The 20,559-nt window shown below is 40.9% G+C and overlaps 1 protein-coding gene across 4 annotated transcripts in view; it reads right to left on the reverse strand.

Annotated features, from left to right (window-relative positions):
- Positions 1–20,559, reverse strand: part of ANAPC1 (anaphase promoting complex subunit 1) — a 123,597-nt gene that overhangs the window by 102,424 nt on the left and 614 nt on the right. For 2 of the 4 annotated variants that reach the window (XM_039474718.2, XM_074397002.1), the window contains exons 2-7: positions 18,300–18,536; positions 16,833–16,994; positions 7,126–7,177; positions 6,511–6,611; positions 5,212–5,294; positions 1,943–2,016 (exon numbers count right to left, since the gene is read on the reverse strand). In XM_039474718.2, coding sequence (XP_039330652.1) covers positions 1,943–2,016; positions 5,212–5,294; positions 6,511–6,611; positions 7,126–7,177; positions 16,833–16,994; positions 18,300–18,512 — 685 coding nt within the window. In that variant the 5' untranslated portion in view covers positions 18,513–18,536. Of the gene's footprint in view, positions 1–1,942; positions 2,017–5,211; positions 5,295–6,510; positions 6,612–7,125; positions 7,178–16,832; positions 18,537–20,559 lie in introns of those variants that run through there. The other 2 variants (XM_074397019.1, XM_074397015.1) reach the window with 2 other exon arrangements.

Consider the following 20,559-nt stretch of genomic DNA (forward strand, 5'->3'; position numbering starts at 1 on the left):
GTCTCAAAAAAAAAAAGCAAAACAAAAAACATTCTTAGCTCACAAGCTTTTTTTTTTTTTTTTTTTTTTTTTTTTGAGACGGAGTTTCACTCTTGTCACCCAGGCTGGAGTGCAATGGCGCGATCTCGGTTCACCGCAACCTCCGCCTCCTGGGTTCAGGCAATTCTCCTGCCTCAGCCTCCTGAGTAGCTGGGATTACAGGCACGAGCCACCATGCCCAGCTAATTTTTTGTATTTTTAGTAGAGACGGGATTTCACCATGTTGACTAGGATGGTCTCGATCTCTCGACCTCGTGATCCACCCACCTCGGCCTCCCAAAGTGCTGGGATTACAGGCTTGAGCCACCGCGCCCGGCCACAAGCTTTACATAAACATGCTGCAGGCTGAATTTAGCTCATGGCCTGCAGTTTGCCCAGACATGATATAGAAGACAAAAAGCAGCTGGGCGCGGTGGCTCTTGCCTGTAATCCCAGCACTTTGGGAGGCCAAGGCAGGTGGATCATGAGGTCAAGAGTTCAAGACTAGCCTGGCCAACATGGTGAAACCCTGTCTCTACTAAAAATACAAAAATTAGCTGGGCATGGTGACGCATTCCTGTAACCCCAGCTACTTGGGAGGCTGAGGCAGGAAAATCACTTGAACCCAAGAGGCAAGGTTGCAGTGAGCCAAGATCACACCACTGCACTCCAGCCTGGGGAGAGAGCAAGACACCATCTCGACGGGGTGGAGGGGAGACAAGCCCCAGTGGAATTTCATAATATGTACTTGGAATAAAGTCCTAAAACAAAAATGTCAAAGAATATAAATATTTTTTCAGTCTCAGGTCCTCATTATCCTCCATTTGGCCAAACTTAAAAATTTATAAAAAAGTATCTAGAAATATTTGTAGGAGGCCAAGGCAGGCAGATCACTTGAGGCCAGGACTTTAGGACCAGCCTGGCCAACATGGAGAGACCATGTCTGTACTAAAAACACAAAAATTAGCCAGGCATACTGGCACATGTCTGTAGTCCCAGCTACTTGGTGGCTGAGGCACAAGAATCACTTGAACCCTGGAGATGAAGGTTGCAGTGAACTGAGATCATGCCACTACACTCCAGCCTGGGTGACAGAGTGAAACTGTCTCCAGGAAAAAAAAATAAAGAAAGAAAGAAATATCTGTAGAAAATATTGAAAGTTCTCAGCCCCAGCAAATTATATTGTTATAAGCAGGAAAAGTGAAATATCAAAATTTACACAGCATACACATAAGGCTCTGTATTTTTTTCTTGGGGAAAAAAAAAAAAAAACTTAAGCCAGGCACACACAGTGGCTCACACCTGTAATCCCAACACTTTAGGAGGCCAAGAAAGGTGGATCACTGGAGCCCACGTGGTCGAGACCAGCCTGGACAACATGGAGAAACCCCAACTCTACCAAACAATACCCAAAAAATTAGTTAGGTTAGGTGATGCACACCTGTAGTCCCAGTTACTTGAGAGGCTGACATGGAAGGATCACTTGAGCCTGGGAGGCAGAGGTTGCAAGTGAGCCAAGATCAAACCATTGCACTCCAGCCTAGACCACAGAGCAAGAGCCCACCCCAAAAAAAAAAAAAACAAAAAAAAAAAAACAAAACAACAACAAAAAATAAACTTTACTTCATCTAAGTATCATTCATTTACTTATCAAAGAACAGTCATCTACAGGTAGGTTAATAAATATATCAGTATTCCTCATTGATTTATATGCCTTATTTTAACTAAAATAATTATTGAGCAGTTAATACCAAAGTATTCAAGAAATTCATAATTTCTATTTTGTAGAAATTATTTTGTAAAATGTTTACATTATATTATTTTTATAAAATAAGTCAGTTTTCATACCACCTCCTGTACAATCTCCCCTCACCAAAGTCAAAAAAAAAAGAGCTTATCTAAAAGAATATAAAAATATACTTACTTCCAGATTTACAAACAAGTGGAGTTATTTCATCTAGTGGGTGCAGCATGCTAAACATAGTGGGCAAAGGTTCTCTAGCAACGAACAAATAAATAATCAATTAATTACCAATACAATATGAATATGTCTCTGTACATATTTTGCACTTTTCTTGCAAAGAAGTATCTTCTCCAGATTACACAAGCAACTAGAAACCTACCATCTCAAAATGTAATCTTCTAAACTTTGTACATACTATTTTTCACATTATCTTCTTTTTTTTTTTTTTTTTTTTTTTTGAGATGGAGTTTCGGTCTTGTTACCCAGGATGGAGTGCAATGGCGCGATCTCGGCTCACCGCAACCTCCGCCTCCTGGGTTCAGGCGATTTTCCTGCCTCAGCCTCCTGAGTAGCTGGGATTACAGGCACGCGCCACCATGCCCAGCTAATTTTTTGTATTTTTAGTAGAGATGGGGTTTCACCATGTTGACCAGGATGGTCTCGATCTCTCGACCTGGTGATCCACCTGCCTCGGCCTCCCAAAGTGCTGGGATTACAGGCTTGAGCCACCGCGCCCGGCCCACATTATCTTCTATTTCATTCCTAGAAATCTCACCTTAGAGTAATTCTATCAATGCACGGACAAAGGGAAATCAATATAGCCTAGGGAATTTCTGCACACAGCAGTCATTACAATACAGAACTGATGGAGTAATATGCACAAAGCAGTCTTTTTTTATTGACCTCTCTTACTGGCAGTGTGTCTTTGGCAGCTAAGAAAGAAATTTATTCTCCTGTACCTGCTGACAAAGAAGTGCATTTTTTAAAAAAGGAAGAAAAAAAAACTACTTCAAGTAAATTAAAAGCCTATTTTTTTTCTTTTCTTTTTCTTTTTTTTTTTTTTTTTTTTTGAGACAGCATCTCACTCTGTTGCCCAGGCTGGAGTGCAGAGGCACAATCTCTGCTCACTGCAACTTCCACCTCCCAATTTCAAGCAATTCTCCTGTCTCAACCTCCAAAGTAACTGAGATTACAGGCACACACCACCATTCCTGGCTAGTCTTTCTGTATTTTTAATAGAGTCAGGGTTTCACCATGTTGGCCACACTGGTCTCAAACTCTGGACCTCAGGTGATCCACTCACCTTGGCCTCGCAAGGTGCTAGGATTACAGGCGTGAGCCACCACACCCTGCCAAAAGCCTACAATTTTTTTAAGGAACTTTCTTTTTTTTTTTTTTAAAGAAAGACGGTGTTTCACCATGTTGGTCAGGCTGGTCTTGAACTCCTGACCTCAGGTGATCTGCCTGCCTTGGCCTCCAAAGTGCTTGGATTACAGGTGTGAGCCTCTACGCCCGGCCAGGAACTTTATTTCTTTGCTAATAAGTTCTGACAACCCACTACCATTGGACCAGCCAGTAATTATTTTTTTTGGAGTGAAGACAGGCTTTCTTTCCAAGCAGAAAGAGATTAAAATCTACAAGTAATTTATTTAAGACTTAGCAAGTGTTTGCCTCTTGCACCACATGAAATGTATGTTGCTGCCCTTCAATGTGTTCACAATTCACAGGGAGACAAGACAAACACAACACTAATAAACATTTACCATTTTTTGTTGCATACCTGTACATACTAGGCCCTGTGTCAAAGCCAATATACATTTAGCTAGCTTAATCTTTGCATAAGTCCTAAATGATAAATGATAATATTCCAGTAATTTAAGGAATCTATAGATAAGAAAGCGATAATGATCTGCTCAAAGCACTACATTGAGAAAATGGCAGTGCTAAGAATTGAATCTTGTTATTTTAAGCTATTTATTTGCATATTCAATTTTACCACTTGGACCGGAAAAAAGCTAATTAAGTGCCAAGTACATAGAGCACATGAGTGTACATATGGGCTGAGTATCCCTTATCTGAAATACTTGGGACTAGAAGTATTTTGGATTTCAGATTTCTTCAGACTTTAGATTATTTGCTTTACACTAACAATTGAGAAACCCTAATTCTTTTGGGAGTACAAGTGGTTTTTGGTTACACAGAATTATATACTGGTGAATTCTGAGATTTTAGTGTTCCTGTCGCCCAAGTAGTGGATGTTATATGGAAAATGTAGTTTTTTTAATCCCACACCTTCTTCTCACCCTGCCCCTTCTGAGTCTCCAAAGTCCATTATAACACTCTGTATGCCTTTGCATACTCCTTGATCTCATTTTCTTTTGCTTTGTTTTGTTTTTTGAGACTGAGTCTTGCTCTGTCAGGCTGAAGTTGCAGCTCACTGCAACCTCCACCTCCCAGGTTCAAGCAATTCTCCTGCCTCAGCCTCCTGAGTAGCAGAATTACAAGTGCACGCCACCACACCCAGGTAATTTTTGTATTTTGAGCAGAGATGGGGTTTCACCATGTTGGTCAGGCTAGTCTTGAACTCCTGACTTCGTGATCAACCTGCCTTGGTGTCCTAAAGTGCTGGGATTTTAGGCATGAGCTATCGCATCCAGCCTGGTTTTTAATTGTTTATGTGATGTGTCACATTTATTGACTTGTATATGTCTGAAGTGGGCAGACCACCTGAGGTCAGGAGTTCAAGACCAGCCTGACCAACATGGTGAAACCCTGTCTTTTAAAAAGGAATTAAATTTTAAATTAAAAAAAAAAAGCTGGGCGCAGTGGCTCAAGCATGTAATCCCAGCACTTTGGGAGGCCGACACGGGTGGATCACCAGGTCGAGAGATCAAGACCATCCTGGTCAACATGGTGAAACCCCGTCTCTACTAAAAATACAAAAAATTACCTGGGCATGGTGGCGCGTGCCTGTAATCCCAGCTACTCAGGAGGCTGAGGCAGGAGAATCGCCTGAACCCAGGAGGCGGAGGTTGCGGTGAGCCGAGATCGCGCCATTGCACTCCAGCCTGGGTAACAAGAGCGAAACTCCATCTCAAAAAAAAAAAAAAAGACTTGTATATGTTAGACCATCACTCCATCCCTGGGACGAAACCCACTTGATCATGATATATTATCTTTTTGATAACAGTAACCCCAATTTGAGAATCCGAAACCTGAAATGTTCCAATAAGCATTTCCTTTGAGTGTCATGCTGGAGCTCAAAAAGTTGCAGATTTTTGAGAATTTCAGATTTTTGGATCAGGGATATTCAACTTGTACTAAGATGAGAGGCATATATCTATGCTATTACCATGAAAATTATCACCGTCTCAAACTTTTAGATAAAACTCAGAATGAACACACACAAAAAACCCAAGTAATAATATTCTGGTTAGTAAAAAGAATACCTGGGTGAACCGGGAGGTACCTCATGTGAAGAAGTGCTTCGTTCAAACAACAATCCATATTTAGTGGGCCAAACGTTTGCAACCTTTCAGGTAAAAGAGTGGAAAAAGACAGAAGTAAGAGAACCTACCCCTTTATAAAATGTTTTAAAGAAACATTACAGAATATTTTACTTTGCATTTAGTAATAGCTTTACAAAGTAAAATAATCATTAAGTACAGCATTTTTTAAAAAAGTAATTCAAATAAGCAACTCTAAGATAATATCAAATCTAATAAAGAGGAATTGTTCAATGTGAAATTCCTGCCACTGGCCAGTATCAGTAACAAAGTGACAATGTGTTAATGATAGCACTGGGCATTTAAAAAGATGATGAGCGCCTGGCGCGGTGGCTCAAGCCTGTAATCCCAGCACTTTGGGAGGCCGAGGCGGGTGGATCACAAGGTCAAGAGATCGAGACCATCCTGGTCAACATGGTGAAACCCTGTCTCTACTAAAAAATCCAAAAAAATTAGCTGGGCATGGACGTGCCTGTAATCCCAGCTACTCAGGAGGCTGAGGCAGGAGAATTGCCTGAACCCAGGAGGCAGAGGTTGCAGTGAGCCGAAATCGCGCCATTGCACTCCAGCCTGGGTAACAAGCAAAACTCCGTCTCAAAAAAGAAAAAAAAAAAGATGATGAGCAACAAAAAAAGACTAGTATTATTCATATGCCTTATTTAATATAACCCAAAGTTCTTATATATCATTTAAACCAACAAAAACATACCACAAAAGACTTCCTTATTTATTTATTTATTTATTTTTTAAGACAGAGTCTCACTCTGTCACCCATGCTGGAGTGCAGTAGCGTGATCTCAGTTCACTGCAACCTCCGCCTCCCAGGTTCAAGCAGTTCCCTGCCTCAGCCTCCCAAGTAGCTGGGATTACAGGTGCATGCCACTGCACCCGGCTAATTTTTGTGTTTTTAGTAGAGACAGGGTTTCACCATCTTGGACAGGCTGATCTTGAACTCCTGACCTCGTATTCTGCCCGCCTCAGCCTCCCAAAGTGCTGGGATTACAGGCATGAGCCACCGTGTCTGGCCAAGACTTCTTAATCACTGCATTATACAACTTATTTTTTCAGTGAAGTATGGAAAATGGTAAACCACTAAAGCTGCCAAAATTTAGTTATTTTATTTGAGTAAAAATAACATTTTTTATTGCTACAAGATATGAGACACAAAACATACCTCTAAAACCAATTAATTCAAAAATGTTCTCCAATAAAAGCCCGCCAGAATTTGAAACACTTGTTTACCTGAAATGGTAAGGAAGCTATGTAATCCTTTCCTTCTATGCTATGCATATTAATACATGAGCTTTGCAATATACATATGCATTTTTCTATTTCATGGCTACCTGGAAAAAAAAAAGATACAATAAGACTTACAAGTTTTTTCGCCCAAAGGAGTTCAATCTTAACAGTACAAATTATTTAATGCACAATATAAAGACTCTTAGGGGCCGGGCGCGGTGGCTCAAGCCTGTAATCCCAGCACTTTGGGAGGCCGAGGCGGGTGGATCACAAGGTCAAGAGATCGAGACCATCCCGGTCAACATGGTGAAACCCCGTCTCTACTAAAAATACAAAAAATTAGCTGGGCATGGTGGCGCGTGCCTGTAATCCCAGCTACTCAGGAGGCTGAGGCAGGAGAATTGCCTGAACCCAGGAGGCGGAGGTTGCGGTGAGCCGAGATCGCGCCATTGCACTCCAGCCTGGGTAACAGGAGTGAAACTCCGTCTCAAAAAAAAAAAAAAAAGACTCTTAGGGTAAACCACTATTACTAGTGGCTACTTCTTTTGAATGAAAAATACAATGAGATAAACATTTGGAATCATCATAAGAAAAATAAAATTTCAAAAAGAAACTTACTGTAGGCCTTTTCAGACTTATCCTGTGATATAATGAAGTCACACCACAATGCCTAAAATCAAAACAAAATGCTTACCTAAGAAAATTATATGTAAATAATCATCTATTAACTAATGGCATCTAAATAATAATAATAATAGCATCTACATAATAACTTTGCCTCCTCAGCTCAATATTTACAATCATGGAAACAAAAAAAAAAAAAAAAAGAAGAGCGGGGCGCGGTGGCTCAAGCCTGTAATCCCAGCACTTTGGGAGGCTGAGGCGGGTGGATCACGAGGTCAAGAGTTCAAGACCAACCTGGTCAACATGGTGAAACCCCGTCTCTACTAAAAATACAAAAAATTAGCTGGACATGGTGGCACGTGCCTGTAATCCCAGCTACTCAGGAGGCTGAGGCAGGAGAATTGCCTGAACCCAGGAGGCGGAGGTTGTGGTGAGCCAAGATCGCGCCATTGCACTCCAGCCTGGGTAACAAGAGCGAAACTCCGTCTCAAAAAAAAAAAAAAGAAGAAAAAATAGAGTAATGAATGATAAATATAAGAAAAACAAAATGTTTAAATTTTATGAAAAGATCCATAAGAATGATAATTTTAAATTAAAAAAATAAATTTAGCCGGGCGCGGTGGCTCAAGCCTGTAATCCCAGCACTTTGGGAGGCCGAGGCGAGTGGATCACGAGGTCAAGAGATCGAGACCATCCTGGTCAACATGGTGAAACCCCGTCTCTACTAAAAATACAAAAAATTAGCTGGGCATGGTGGCACGTGCCTGTAATCCCAGCTACTCAGGAGGCTGAGGCAGGAGAATTGCCTGAACCCAGGAGGCGGAGGTTGCGGTGAGCCGAGATGGTGCCATTGCACTCCAGCCTGGGTAACAAGAGTGAAACTCCGTCTCAAAAAACAAAAACAAAAACAAAAACAAAAACAAAAACAAAAACAAAAATTTTACAAAAAGAGAAAGAATCAAAAAACCTACCAGATAGAAACCTTGCAGCAAAAATTCAAATAGTGGCTCAAACCATACTAAATCCTATATCCTATACAAAACAAAAGATTATTCAAATTTTATCATCTCTAGATTAATTAATCTTATCATTCTTACTCTCTCTAGAATGGCTTTAGAAAAAGTATTTAGAAAAACTAACTCTTTCCTTTCTTGAAAGCCCATCTTACAAAATATAAACTAGAAAAAGCTATTAAATTTTAACTGACATACTTGACAGTCACTTATTAGATTATTTAATAGCATTTTAAGTTTTTATTAACTGTGGTCAAATATACACAGTATGAAAATTACCATTTTAACAGTTTTTAAGTAGACATTTCAGTGGCATTAACAACATTAAATTTACGAGCTTAGTACAATTTGTGATCTTCTACCATACTGTACATTTCTAGAAATTTTTCCTCATCTTAAACAGAAACTCTGTGCCCATTATACAATAACTCCCCATTTCTCCCTCCCCTGAGCCCTGGTAACCTTTATTCCACTTTCCCTATGAATGTGCCTGTGCTAGGTATCTCATATAAGTGAAACTGTACAACACTTGTCCTTTTGTATTTGTTTTTTTTCACTTAACATAATGTTTTCAAGGTTGATCCATGATATGGCATGTATCAGAACTTTGTCACTTATGAAAGCTAAACAATATTCCACTGTTTGCATGTACCACATTTGTTTATCCAGTCATCTGTCAATGGACACAGGCTGCTTCTACCTTTTAGCTATCATAAATAATGCCGCTATAAACACTGGTGTGCAAGCATCTATGAGTCCCTGTTCTCAATTCAATTGTGCATATACCTAGAAGTGGAACTGCTGGATCGTAATGGTAATTCCATGTATAACTTTTTTTTTAAGAGATGGGGTCTTGTAGGCCAGGCGCAGTGGCTCACGCCCAGCACTTTGGGGGGCTGAGGCAGGTGGATCAAGAGATCGAGACCATCCTGGTCAACATGGTGAAACCCCGTCTCTACTAAAAATACAAAAATTAGCTGGGCATGATGGCGCATGCCTGAACTCCCAGCTACTCAGGAGGCTGAGGCAGGAGAATTGCTTGAACCCAGGAGGCAGAGGTTGCGGTGAGCCGAGATCGAGCCATTGCACTCCAGCCTGGGTAACAAGAGGGAAACTCTGTCTCAAAAAAAAAAAAAAAAAAAAAAAAAGAGAGAGACAGGGTCTCACTCTGTCACCCAAACTGCAGTGCATGGCATGATTATAGCTCACAGCAGCCTAGAACACCTGGGCTCACATGACCTTCCTGCCTTAGTCTCCCGAACAGCTGGGAGTACAGGCATGCTTTACCATGCCTAGCTATATGTATATCTTTTTGAGAAATCAGCAAACTTTTCCACAGCAGCTTTGTTACATTCCCACCAGCAATGCACAGGAGTTCCAATTTCTGGACATCCTCACCAACATTTGTTATGTTTCTTGAATAAAAGCCAACCTAGTGGAGTAAAGTGGTATCTCATTGTGGTTGTAATTTACATTTGCCTAATGATTAGCAAAGTTGCACATCTTTACATGCGCTTATTGACCATGTGTACATCTTCTTTAGAAAAATGTCTGTTTAAGTCCTTCTGCCCATTAGTTTGTTTTGTTGTTGAGTTGTAGGAGATTTTAATGGTTAAGAAATGAAAATTCATGAAGAAAAGAATGCACTAGAGCTGTGCTCCAACCTGAAATGTCCAAAATCTACAATGCACCTGTTACAGTCTCAACTTCCTTGGATGAAATCCCATCCTCTCAGCCTCTAAAAGTAAATATTTTATCGTCTCTCTTATCCCTGATATCTAAGAGATCACTAACCCCTTCCATATCTCCCTCTGCTTTATCATCTCTTCTTTGGCAAGGCACCAATCTTTTATATGAACAATCATAAAATAGTGCCCCTGACAAGTCTCCCTATTCTCCAGTCAATTATATATATATATATGTGGGATTATATATATACGGGATCATATATATATACATATATGTGTGTGTGTATATACACACACACACACACACACACACATATAGCCAACAAAGCATTCTCTTCTCAAAACACAAAATTGATCACTTCCATTTTTAAATCTTTGGCAAGCTCCCTTCAGCATACAGTTTAAAATCCAAATTCCTTCATTTATATATAAGGCCCTTTGGTCTCTATACTGCCAGCACCCAATTGTATCTCTCCACACCCACCCTTTGTGTACAGCCCCAAGTTTTTAAAAAGTCATCTTTTTCCATGCTTCTTTTTGCTACAATTTCCTCTGCCTAGAATGCCCTTCTGCCACCATTTTATAATACAAATAGCATCTTCTTTGAAAAACCCTCCCTTTGGTGTTCAGTCCTTTTGGCTCTCATCACTCTGTGGACATGCAGTTATTATATAGCATTCAGAATACAGTATTTCAGTTGATCTGTTTGTTCTCCTTTCTACGCTGTGAGTCCTTCAATGGTAGAAACTACATTCACCTTTGTAGTCCCAGCATAATGTCTGAAACAGAGTAAGACTAAATACTTGCAGAAGGCCAGGCAAAGTGACTTATGCCTGTAATCCCAGCACTTTAGGAGGCCAAGGTAGGAGGACTGCTAAAGCCCAGGAGTTGAAGACTAGCCTGGACAACACAGTGATACCCCATCTCTATTAAAAAATAAAAATAGGCCGGGCGCGGTGGCTCAAGCCTGTAATCCCAGCACTTTGGGAGGCCGAGGTGGGTGGATCACGAGGTCGAGAGATCGAGACCATCCTGGTCAACATGGTGAAACCCCGTCTCTACTAAAAAATACAAAAAATTAGCTGGGCATGGTGGCACGTGCCTGTAATCCCAGCTACTCAGGAGGCTGAGGCAGGAGAATTGCCTGAACCCAGGAGGCGGAGGTTGCGGTGAGCCGAGATCGCGCCATTGCACTCCAGCCTGGGTAACAAGAGCGAAACTCCATCTCAAAAAAAAATAAATAAATAAAAAATAAAAAAATTAAAAAATAAAAAAAATAAAAATAAAAATAGGGCCGGCGCGGTGGCTCACGCCTGTAATCCCAGCACTTTGGGAGGCCGAGGTAGGTGGATCACAAGGTCGAGAGATCAAGACCATCCTGGTCAACATAGTGAAACCTCATCTCTACGAAAAATACAAAAAATTAGCTGGGCATGGTGGCACGTGCCTGTAATCCCAGCTACTCAGGAGGCTGAGGCAGGAGAATTGCCTGAACCCAGGAGGCGGAGGTTGCGGTGAGCCGAGATCGCGCCATTGCACTCCAGCCTGGGTAACAAGAGCGAAACTCCATCTCAAAAAAAAATAAATAAATAAAAAATAAAAAAAATAAAAAATAAAAAAAATAAAAATAAAAATAGGGCCGGCGCGGTGGCTCACGCCTGTAATCCCAGCACTTTGGGAGGCCGAGGTAGGTGGATCACAAGGTCGAGAGATCAAGACCATCCTGGTCAACATAGTGAAACCCAATCTCTACGAAAAATACAAAAAATTAGCTGGGCATGTTGGCGCGTGCCTGTAATCCCAGCTACTCAGGAGGCTGAGGCAGGAGAATTGCTTGAACCCGGGAGGCGGAAGTTGCAGTGAGCCGAGATCGCGCCATTGCACTCCAGCCTGGGTAACAAGAGCGAAACTCCGTCACAAAAAATAAATAAATAAATAAATAAATAAATAAATAAAATAAATAAATAAATAAAATAAATGAAAAAATAAAAAGAACCACCAAAAAAAAAAATGAACAACTAAAATCTGATTCACATAAACCTGGTATTATTTCATAAACAAAATACAAAATTATCTCTATATTAGCAAGATTAAAAACAATATATTTTCCAGATCAAAAAACTGAAATTCCAAATCTTATGATTACACTTACACGTGATCTTAAGATAAAGGAGACAATACATCTAACATCCACAGAATCTAGTAAATAGGCAATTGTTCCCTGGAGAAAGTAAGATGAAAATATAGAAGTAGGCTGGGCGCAGTGGCTCACGCCTGTAATCCCAGCACTTTGGGAGGCCGAGGCAGGTGGATCACAAGGTCAAGAGATCGAGACCATCCTGGTCAACATGGTGAAACCCCGTCTCTACTAAAAATACAAAAATTAGCTGGGCATGGCGGCGCACGCCTGTAGTCCCAGCTACTCAGGAGGCTGAGGCAGAAGAATTGCTTGAACCCAGGAGGCAGAGGTTGCAGTGAGCCGAGATCATGCCATTGCACTCCAGCCTGGGTAACAAGAGCGAAACTCTGTCTCATATAGAAGTAAGGCCGGGCACGGTGGCTCACGCTTGTAATCCTAGCACTTTGGGAGGCCGAGGTAGGTGGATCACCTGAAGTCAGGAGTTCAAGACTAGCCTGGCCATCATGGTGAAACCTCATCTTTTTTTTTTTTTTTTTTTTGAGACGTAGTTTTGCTCTTGTTACCCAGGCTGGAGTGCAATGGCACGATCTCGGCTCACCACAATCTCCGCCTCCTGGGTTCAGGCAATTCTCCTGCCTCAGCCTCCTGAGTAGCTGGGATTACTGGCACGCACCACCATGCCCAGATAATTTTTTGCATTTTTAGTAGAGACGGGGTTTCACCATGTTGACCAGGACGGTCTCTATCTCTTGACCTCATGATCCATCCGCCTCGGCCTCCCAAAGTGCTGGGATTACAGGCGTGAGCCACCACACCCGGCCAAAACCACTTCTTAAAAAAAATTTAAGCCGGGCGTGGTGGCTCAAGCCTGTAATCCCAGCACTTTGGGAGGCCGAGGTGGGTGGATCACGAGGTCGAGAGATCGAGACCATCCTGGTCAACATGGTGAAACCCCGTCTCTACTAAAAAATACAAAAAATTAGCTGGGCATGGTGGCACGTGCCTGTAATCCCAGCTACTCAGGAGGCTGAGGCAGGAGAATTGCCTGAACCCAGGAGGCGGAGGTTGCGGTGAGCCGAGATCGCGCCATTGCACTCCAGCCTGGGTAACAAGAGCGAAACTCCATCTCAAAAAAAAATAAATAAATAAAAAATAAAAAAATTAAAAAATAAAAAAAATAAAAATAAAAATAGGGCCGGCGCGGTGGCTCACGCCTGTAATCCCAGCACTTTGGGAGGCCGAGGTAGGTGGATCACAAGGTCGAGAGATCAAGACCATCCTGGTCAACATAGTGAAACCTCATCTCTACGAAAAATACAAAAAATTAGCTGGGCATGGTGGCACGTGCCTGTAATCCCAGCTACTCAGGAGGCTGAGGCAGGAGAATTGCCTGAACCCAGGAGGCGGAGGTTGCGGTGAGCCGAGATCGCGCCATTGCACTCCAGCCTGGGTAACAAGAGCGAAACTCCATCTCAAAAAAAAAAAAAAAAAAAATTTAAAAATTGCCAGGCATGATGGCTCATGCCTGTAATCCTAGCACTTTAGGAGGCCAAGGTGGGTGGATCACCAGAGGTCAGGAGTTCAAAACCAGCCTGGCCATCATCGTGAAACCCCATCTTTAAAAATATATATATAGGCCGGGCGCGGTGGCTCACGCCTGTAATCCCAGCACTTTGGGAGGCCGAGGCGGGTGGATCACGAGGTCAAGAGATCGAGACCATCCTGGTCAACATGGTGAAACCCTGTCTCTACTAAAAACTACAAAAAATTAGCTGGGCATGGTGGTGCGTGCCTGTGATCCCAGCTACTCAGGAGGCTGAGGCAGGAGAATTGCCTGAACCCAGGAGGCGGAGGTTGCGGTGAGCCGAGATCGCGCCATTGCACTCCAGCCTGGGTAACAAGAGCGAAACTCCGTCTCAAAAAAAAAATATATATATATATATATAATAAAAATTTTAAAAATTTTAAAAAAAAGAAAATATAGAAGTAAAGAACTACTTGGATATCATCAAATGCACTTTTCACATCTATACTAACTATATGAATAATATAGGAAAAAATTATCGTCGAAAATATAATTGGCTTCAACACTCCTGGACACAAATACTTTTACACATGCCCTCAAATGTTGGAATAATGATTCAGTTTCTCCTTCCCAATAGTTAGAATACAATGCTCATCAGGAAATAGTTAATGGCAGATGGGAGGAGTGGGAGGAAGCAGTGTCCAGGTACAAAGATTTCAGCAGTTACAAATATGAAATTTAACATTAGTCAAAGCTTCCAAAACCTCTTGCCAAGCCTAATTCAACTACTATAAATGTATTGGTTTTTCCTCCAACTTTGTGTTATAAAAATTTTCAGTAAAAGTTGAAATAATGCAGCGAACATATTTCACCTAAATCCAATAATCATGAAAATTTTGCCATATTTGTTTATGTGTGTGCATTTGTGTACTTATGAGATGTTTGGAAGAGGAATGCTGACTGTGTGAAAATAAATTGTACACGCATCATGACATTTCACCCCTAAATACTTCATCATGCCTTTTCTAAAAATAAAGATATTCTCCTATAAAACCGTAAAACCATCATCCCTAAGAAAAAAAATACTTCTCTAATAACAGCTTCTAGCCAGTAATTTTCAACTTTCCCAAATTTTCCCCAAAAATATCTTTTTAGCTAGTTTTCTAGAACCAGGATTCAATCAAAGTTCATTTAACAAGGTTCAAAAAAATACTGGATTTGGTGATGTCTCTTTGGTTTCTTTCAATGTAGCACAATCCCCATCTTTTTTTCTTTCTTTGTTGCTTTTTAAAAGAAACCAGAATGTAGACTATAAACATTTTTGTAATGGAAAATGTCAAATAAATACAAAGTAAACAGAATAGGATAATGAATCCCCATCAGCCAGCTTTATTATTAAGCTTTAGCCATTCCCATCTCATCTACTTCCTTATCTCATGGTATTTAAAAATGTAATCCTCTAGTACCTATATTTCCCATAAACTGCAAGCTAGGTCTAAATATTCGTATTTCTGGGAAGAAAACTTAGTAGATAACATCATGTACTTCATTCCACATTACAGCTAGAAGCACATACTATTTCTTCATGTCACTATTAATATCCTAAACTCAATCACTTGACTGAGGTGGAGGCTGACAAATAACCCCAAAGTAGAGGTACATTTGTTCCTCCACATTTACCAAGTAATCCATAGGGTGATACGTTGGTGCCATGGTAATATTCTTTCAACTAACAGTGTTAGTATCTATTTACAATCCTTGTTTGAATCAATTATTGCCCTGGAGGTTATAAAATGGTAATATTCTAATTCTAAAATTCCTTTTACATTTATCAGCTAGCATTCTTCTGTAAGAGTTTTTCTTCATCAAATGGAGATGAACTGCATGTCTTCCTGAAAAAATATGGCAAACGCTTAATTCTTTCCTTTTCATTGTAACTTTCGGAACAGTTAGTTATAATAGCCAACTGCAATGGTTGCAAATCAGATTTTTTTCCTTTCTCTCTACTACTACGAACCCCATGATTTTTATTTATTCAAATCTTTGCAGTCAATTATAGTAATCATGTGTTAAAATATTTATGTACCCTAAATGTCTTATACGTTTTTGCTGGCAATAACAAATTGAATTACTTGAGGACAAAGGGTTTAAAGATTATTATGAAAGTGACGAAGGATAATATAAAAAAAGTGATAGGCCGGGTACGGTGGCTCAAGCCTGTAATCCCAGCACTTTGGGAGGCCGAGGAGGGTGGATCACGAGGTCAAGAGATCGAGACCATCCTGGTCAACATGGTGAAACCCCGTCTCTACGAAAAATACAAAAAAATTAGCTGGGCATGGTGGCACGTGCCTGTAATCCCAGCTACTCAGGAGGCTGAGGCAGGAGAATTGCCTGAATGCAGGAGGCGGAGGTTGCGGTGAGCCGAGATCGCGCCATTGCACTCCAGCCTGGGTAATGAGCGAAACTCCTCCTCAAAAAAAAAAAAAAAAAAAAAAAAAAAAGTGATGATAGGGCCGGGCGCGGTGGCTCAAGCCTGTAATCCCAGCACTTTGGGAGGCCGAGGCGGGTGAATCACGAGGTCGAGAGATCAAGACCATCCTGGTCAACATGGTGAAACCCCGTCTCTACTAAAAATACAAAAAATTAGCTGGGCATGGTGGCGTGTGCCTGTAATCCCAGCTACTCAGGAGGCTGAGGCAGGAGAATTGCCTGAACCCAGGAGGCGGAGGTTGTGGTGAGCCGAGATCGCGCCATTGCACTCCAGCCTGGGTAACAAGAGCGAAACTCTGTCTCAAAAAAAAAAAAAAAAAAAAAAAGTGATGATAGGCCGGGCGCAGTGGCTCAAGCCTGTAATCCCAGCACTTTGGGAGGCCGAGGTGGGTGGATCACGAGGTCAAGAGATCGAGACCATCCTGGTCAACATGGTGAAACCCTGTCTCTACTAAAAATACAAAAATTAGCTGGGCATGGTGGCGTGTGCCTGTAATCCCAGCTACTCAGGAGGCTGAGGCAGGAGAATTGCCTGAACCCAGGAGGCGGAGGTTGGTTGCGGTGAGCCGAGATCGTGCCATTGCACTCCAGCCTGGGTAACAAGAGCGAAACTCCGTCTCAAAAAAAAAAACAAAAAAACAAAAAAGTGATGATATATAAAATAAAATGAAATTTTTATTTTCCTGCCATTAATTTCACTTTACATTATTTCATGTTACAATGTACACCCAGCTGCTGAGATCATTATGCTGTTTTTATCATTTCTGTTAAATTTTAAAACAAAAACTTTTTAAAAATTGCATTAAATAGTCAATAAAATCCTAAAATTCAAATCAACTCACCTGCTGAACAGGACTGTCAACTGTAAACGCTTTATAAACTGCCAATGCCTGGCTTTTACTTCCTTTGCTCCATATCACCATATTTCCAGCAACATAGAGTTCCTCATCATAGTCCACGTCTTCTCCTATTTCACTTACTCCTTTCCTTAACTGCCAGCTTTCCTTAAAAATTAACACATGTAAGACATATTCACGCACTCTTTTTTTTTTGTTTGCCAAAAATCTGGAACAAAATGTATTTGCCTGTGAAGTAAGACTCAATTCAAGCACAACTTCTAGAAGGTTTGATATACTCATTAACAGAGGATGTGGATATATACATTACGTTACAGAATTTCATGAATAAGAATTTACTCAATAATTCCCTATATTAAATGTTTTATATTATTCCTCTATATAAGTCTGCCAAAAACATAACCAAACAAAAAGTATACCTTCTCTATCGATCCAAAAATCAAATCAGATGCTTGGGAGACTAAAAGGACATATTAAGAATATGAGGTAGAGTAGAGAAAGGACAGTGAGGTGCACATGGGAATCACTCGGGGATTTTATGCACAATGCAGACTTCCTGCTTCGCAGCCACATGTATCTTCACCTTCTTTTCTTTTGTCCCACCCACCAAAATGAATAGAAGAAAGAGAAGTTTCCATTTGTGACAACATAGACTTTCCCTTCCTGAGATTTTGGTATCCCAAAGGGGTATGAAAATGGAATAAGGCAGGAGGCATTCATTTTCTGACATACACTTACATCTCATTCCCCTACTTAAGAACTATGACTCACCTGTAATTCCAACACTTTGGGAGGCTGAGGTGGGCAGATCTCCTGAGGTCAGGAGTTCGAGACCACCTGATGAACATGGAGAAATCCTGTCTCTACTAAAAAAAAATTACATAATTAGCTGGGTGTGCTGGCACATGCCTGTAATCCCAGTTACTTGGGAAACTGAGGCAGGAGAATCGCTTGAACCTGGGAGGCAGAGGTTGTGGTGAGTCAAGATCATGCCACTACACTCAAACCTGGCAACAAGAGCAAAACTCCATCTCAAAAAAAAAAAAAAAAGAACTATGACTCTACCTACTTTCATGGCATTTCTTCTCTCCTTTAGACACATGTAAATCTTCTGCAGCAGGAACTTTTTCTAATTTCTACCATTTAATTATTAAATAACAGGAAATCTGGTTCCCATATACTAAGGGAAAAGAAAAAGTTTAAAATGGACTACAATCACACTAGTGAACCTGACTCTCATTACAAAACCACAAGTTATACAGGGTATCTAAAGAAGTCGCTATGACAATGTAATAAAGTCATTATTTTCAACACTTATTGAAATTACCACATCTTAACTCTACCCTAGAGGTGGCATCACACTCATCTCTCAGTTGCATCTCAGTAGCCTTAAATTACAAGTAGATCATATCACTCTACATTTCAAAAATTCAATGGGAAACTCAATGGAACCTTCTGTTTTTCGTGGATTGTAACCTCCTGAAGGGATCCCACCAAGCCAGCAGCACCATCAGAAGACCATAATTCAGAGGCTGGCTGCAGCTGGCGAAGCTGAAGGTTCAAAGCATTAGGGTGGTGCTTGCAGTGGTCTCGACCAAAAGGAACAAATTCCTGCAAATCCCTGGCTGCAATCATCGTTGCCCTTTCTTCATAGAAGTTCGACATGGGTTCCAAATATCAACATTATTTCTGTATGAATTCAAACACATTCTGGTCAGCTTCAAGACTCAAAACTAGAATAAAAATACCATAAATACATAAGTCATTAATCCTTACATGAATGTCAAATAATTACATCATGTTGGTAAGTAGTCATAACATCAAAGGGCATTCTAGATCTGATTCTTTCAGCCAATTGCAGTTATCACATTTTAGTCACAGTTACTATTACAGGAAACCACTGAGTTGCAACAACTACTTGTGTCCCACACCCCCTATCTCATGTTTCCTACTACTATACACTAATTTTTCCATACTTTATATATGAAGTATTTAGACAAGTTGTACTCTACAGTACAGTTTATTACTACAAAAATGTGAACTGTTAAAGCCTTCACCACAAGGTTAGGAAGCAGCCAGGCTTTATACAAAAGTACAGATAAGCATAATTTGGTTGCCCTTTGACCCACTTTCCTGTACCTGCCTATATACCATGTTTCTATATGTAGCATTTTTAATGTTAGGAGCCTAAGACTTTTCTTTTGAAATGATGCAAGTTAAAGACCCCATCAAGGAATCACATCAGCATGAGAATGCGGTTTATCTCTCCATCCTAGGACTTCATCTTCATTCTCCGATCAATCAATACCTTAGCCCACTAACCTCCAAACTCTTTAAAACCTCTAGACCTTAACTCTTTGGGAAGACAGACTTAAAGTTTCCTCAGTCTCCTAGTTTGGTGGCTCTGCAAGTAAAACACTATCTGCTGCAAACCCCGCTGTTTCCGTATATTGACTTGCTGCTCACAGGGCAAGAGACCTAAATGGCCACACAAACACCCAAAGCCTACGTAGTTCCTATGCAGCTCCTCTAAGGTGACAAAATTATTTTGCTGTGAATTAAATGTTACTCTTAGCCAGCTGCCGTAGCTCACACCTGTAATCCCAGCACTCTGGGAGACAGAGGCGGGCTGATCACTTGAGGTCAGGAGTTCAAGACAAGCCTGGCCAACATGGAGAAACCCATCTCTAGTAAAAATACCAAAAAAAAAAAAAAAAAAAAAAAATTAGCTGAGTGTGGTGGTGGGCACCTGTAATTCCAGCTACCAGGGAGGCTGCAGCACGATAACAGCTTTGGGAGGTGGAGGTTGCAGTATTGAGAAGACTTGAACTTGGGACACAACTAAAAAGTGCCTTATAAAACTTACAAGAAAACAAAATTCAGCTGGTCTTCCTATATTTTATTCAACAGGATAACCAACATCAACAAACTCTTAATTTTATGAAACTTTAGTTCTGCAATTTTATAATGTTATTTTCTTTCTTTGTTGTTTTTTGGTTTTTGTTTTTAAAGACGGGGTTTCACCATGTTGGTCAGGCTGGTCTTGAACTCCCGACCTCAGGTGATCCGCCCGCCTTGGCGGCCAAAGTGCTTGGATTACAGGCGTGAGCCACCACACCCAGCCTATAACGTTATTTTCTTATAACTTTGAGAGAAAACTATAGAATTGTTAAAAATTTATCATTTTAGCCGGGCGCGGTGGCTCAAGCCTGTAATCCCAGCACTTTGGGAGGCCGAGGTGGGTGGATCACGAGGTCGAGAGATCGAGACCATCCTGGTCAACATGGTGAAACCCCGTCTCTACTAAAAGTGCAAAAAATTAGCTGGGCATGGTGGCACGTGCCTGTAATCCCAGCTACTCAGGAGGCTGAGGCAGGAGAATTGCCTGAGCCCAGGAGGTGGAGGTTGCGGTGAGCCGAGATCGCGCCATTGCACTCCAGCCTGGGTAACAAGGGCGAAACTCCGCCTCAAAAAAAAAAAAAAAAAAAATTATCATTTTGTACTAAGGCCACATATTTAATACTTTCACAATAACCTAAACTTTTAGAAAAATTTTTACTTGCTAGGGGCAACATAAACAGCTACACATAAAAATACCATTAAATTCATATGCTATAAATAAAAATATCAACAATGATTCCTACAAACACTACCTTGCCAAAAAAAAAAAGCGGGGGCGGGGGGACCCAAATGCACACCAACCGGAGCTTGA

Source organism: Saimiri boliviensis, chromosome 1 (genome assembly GCF_048565385.1).
Source record: "Saimiri boliviensis isolate mSaiBol1 chromosome 1, mSaiBol1.pri, whole genome shotgun sequence".
NCBI classification, from domain to species: Eukaryota; Metazoa; Chordata; class Mammalia; order Primates; family Cebidae; genus Saimiri; species Saimiri boliviensis.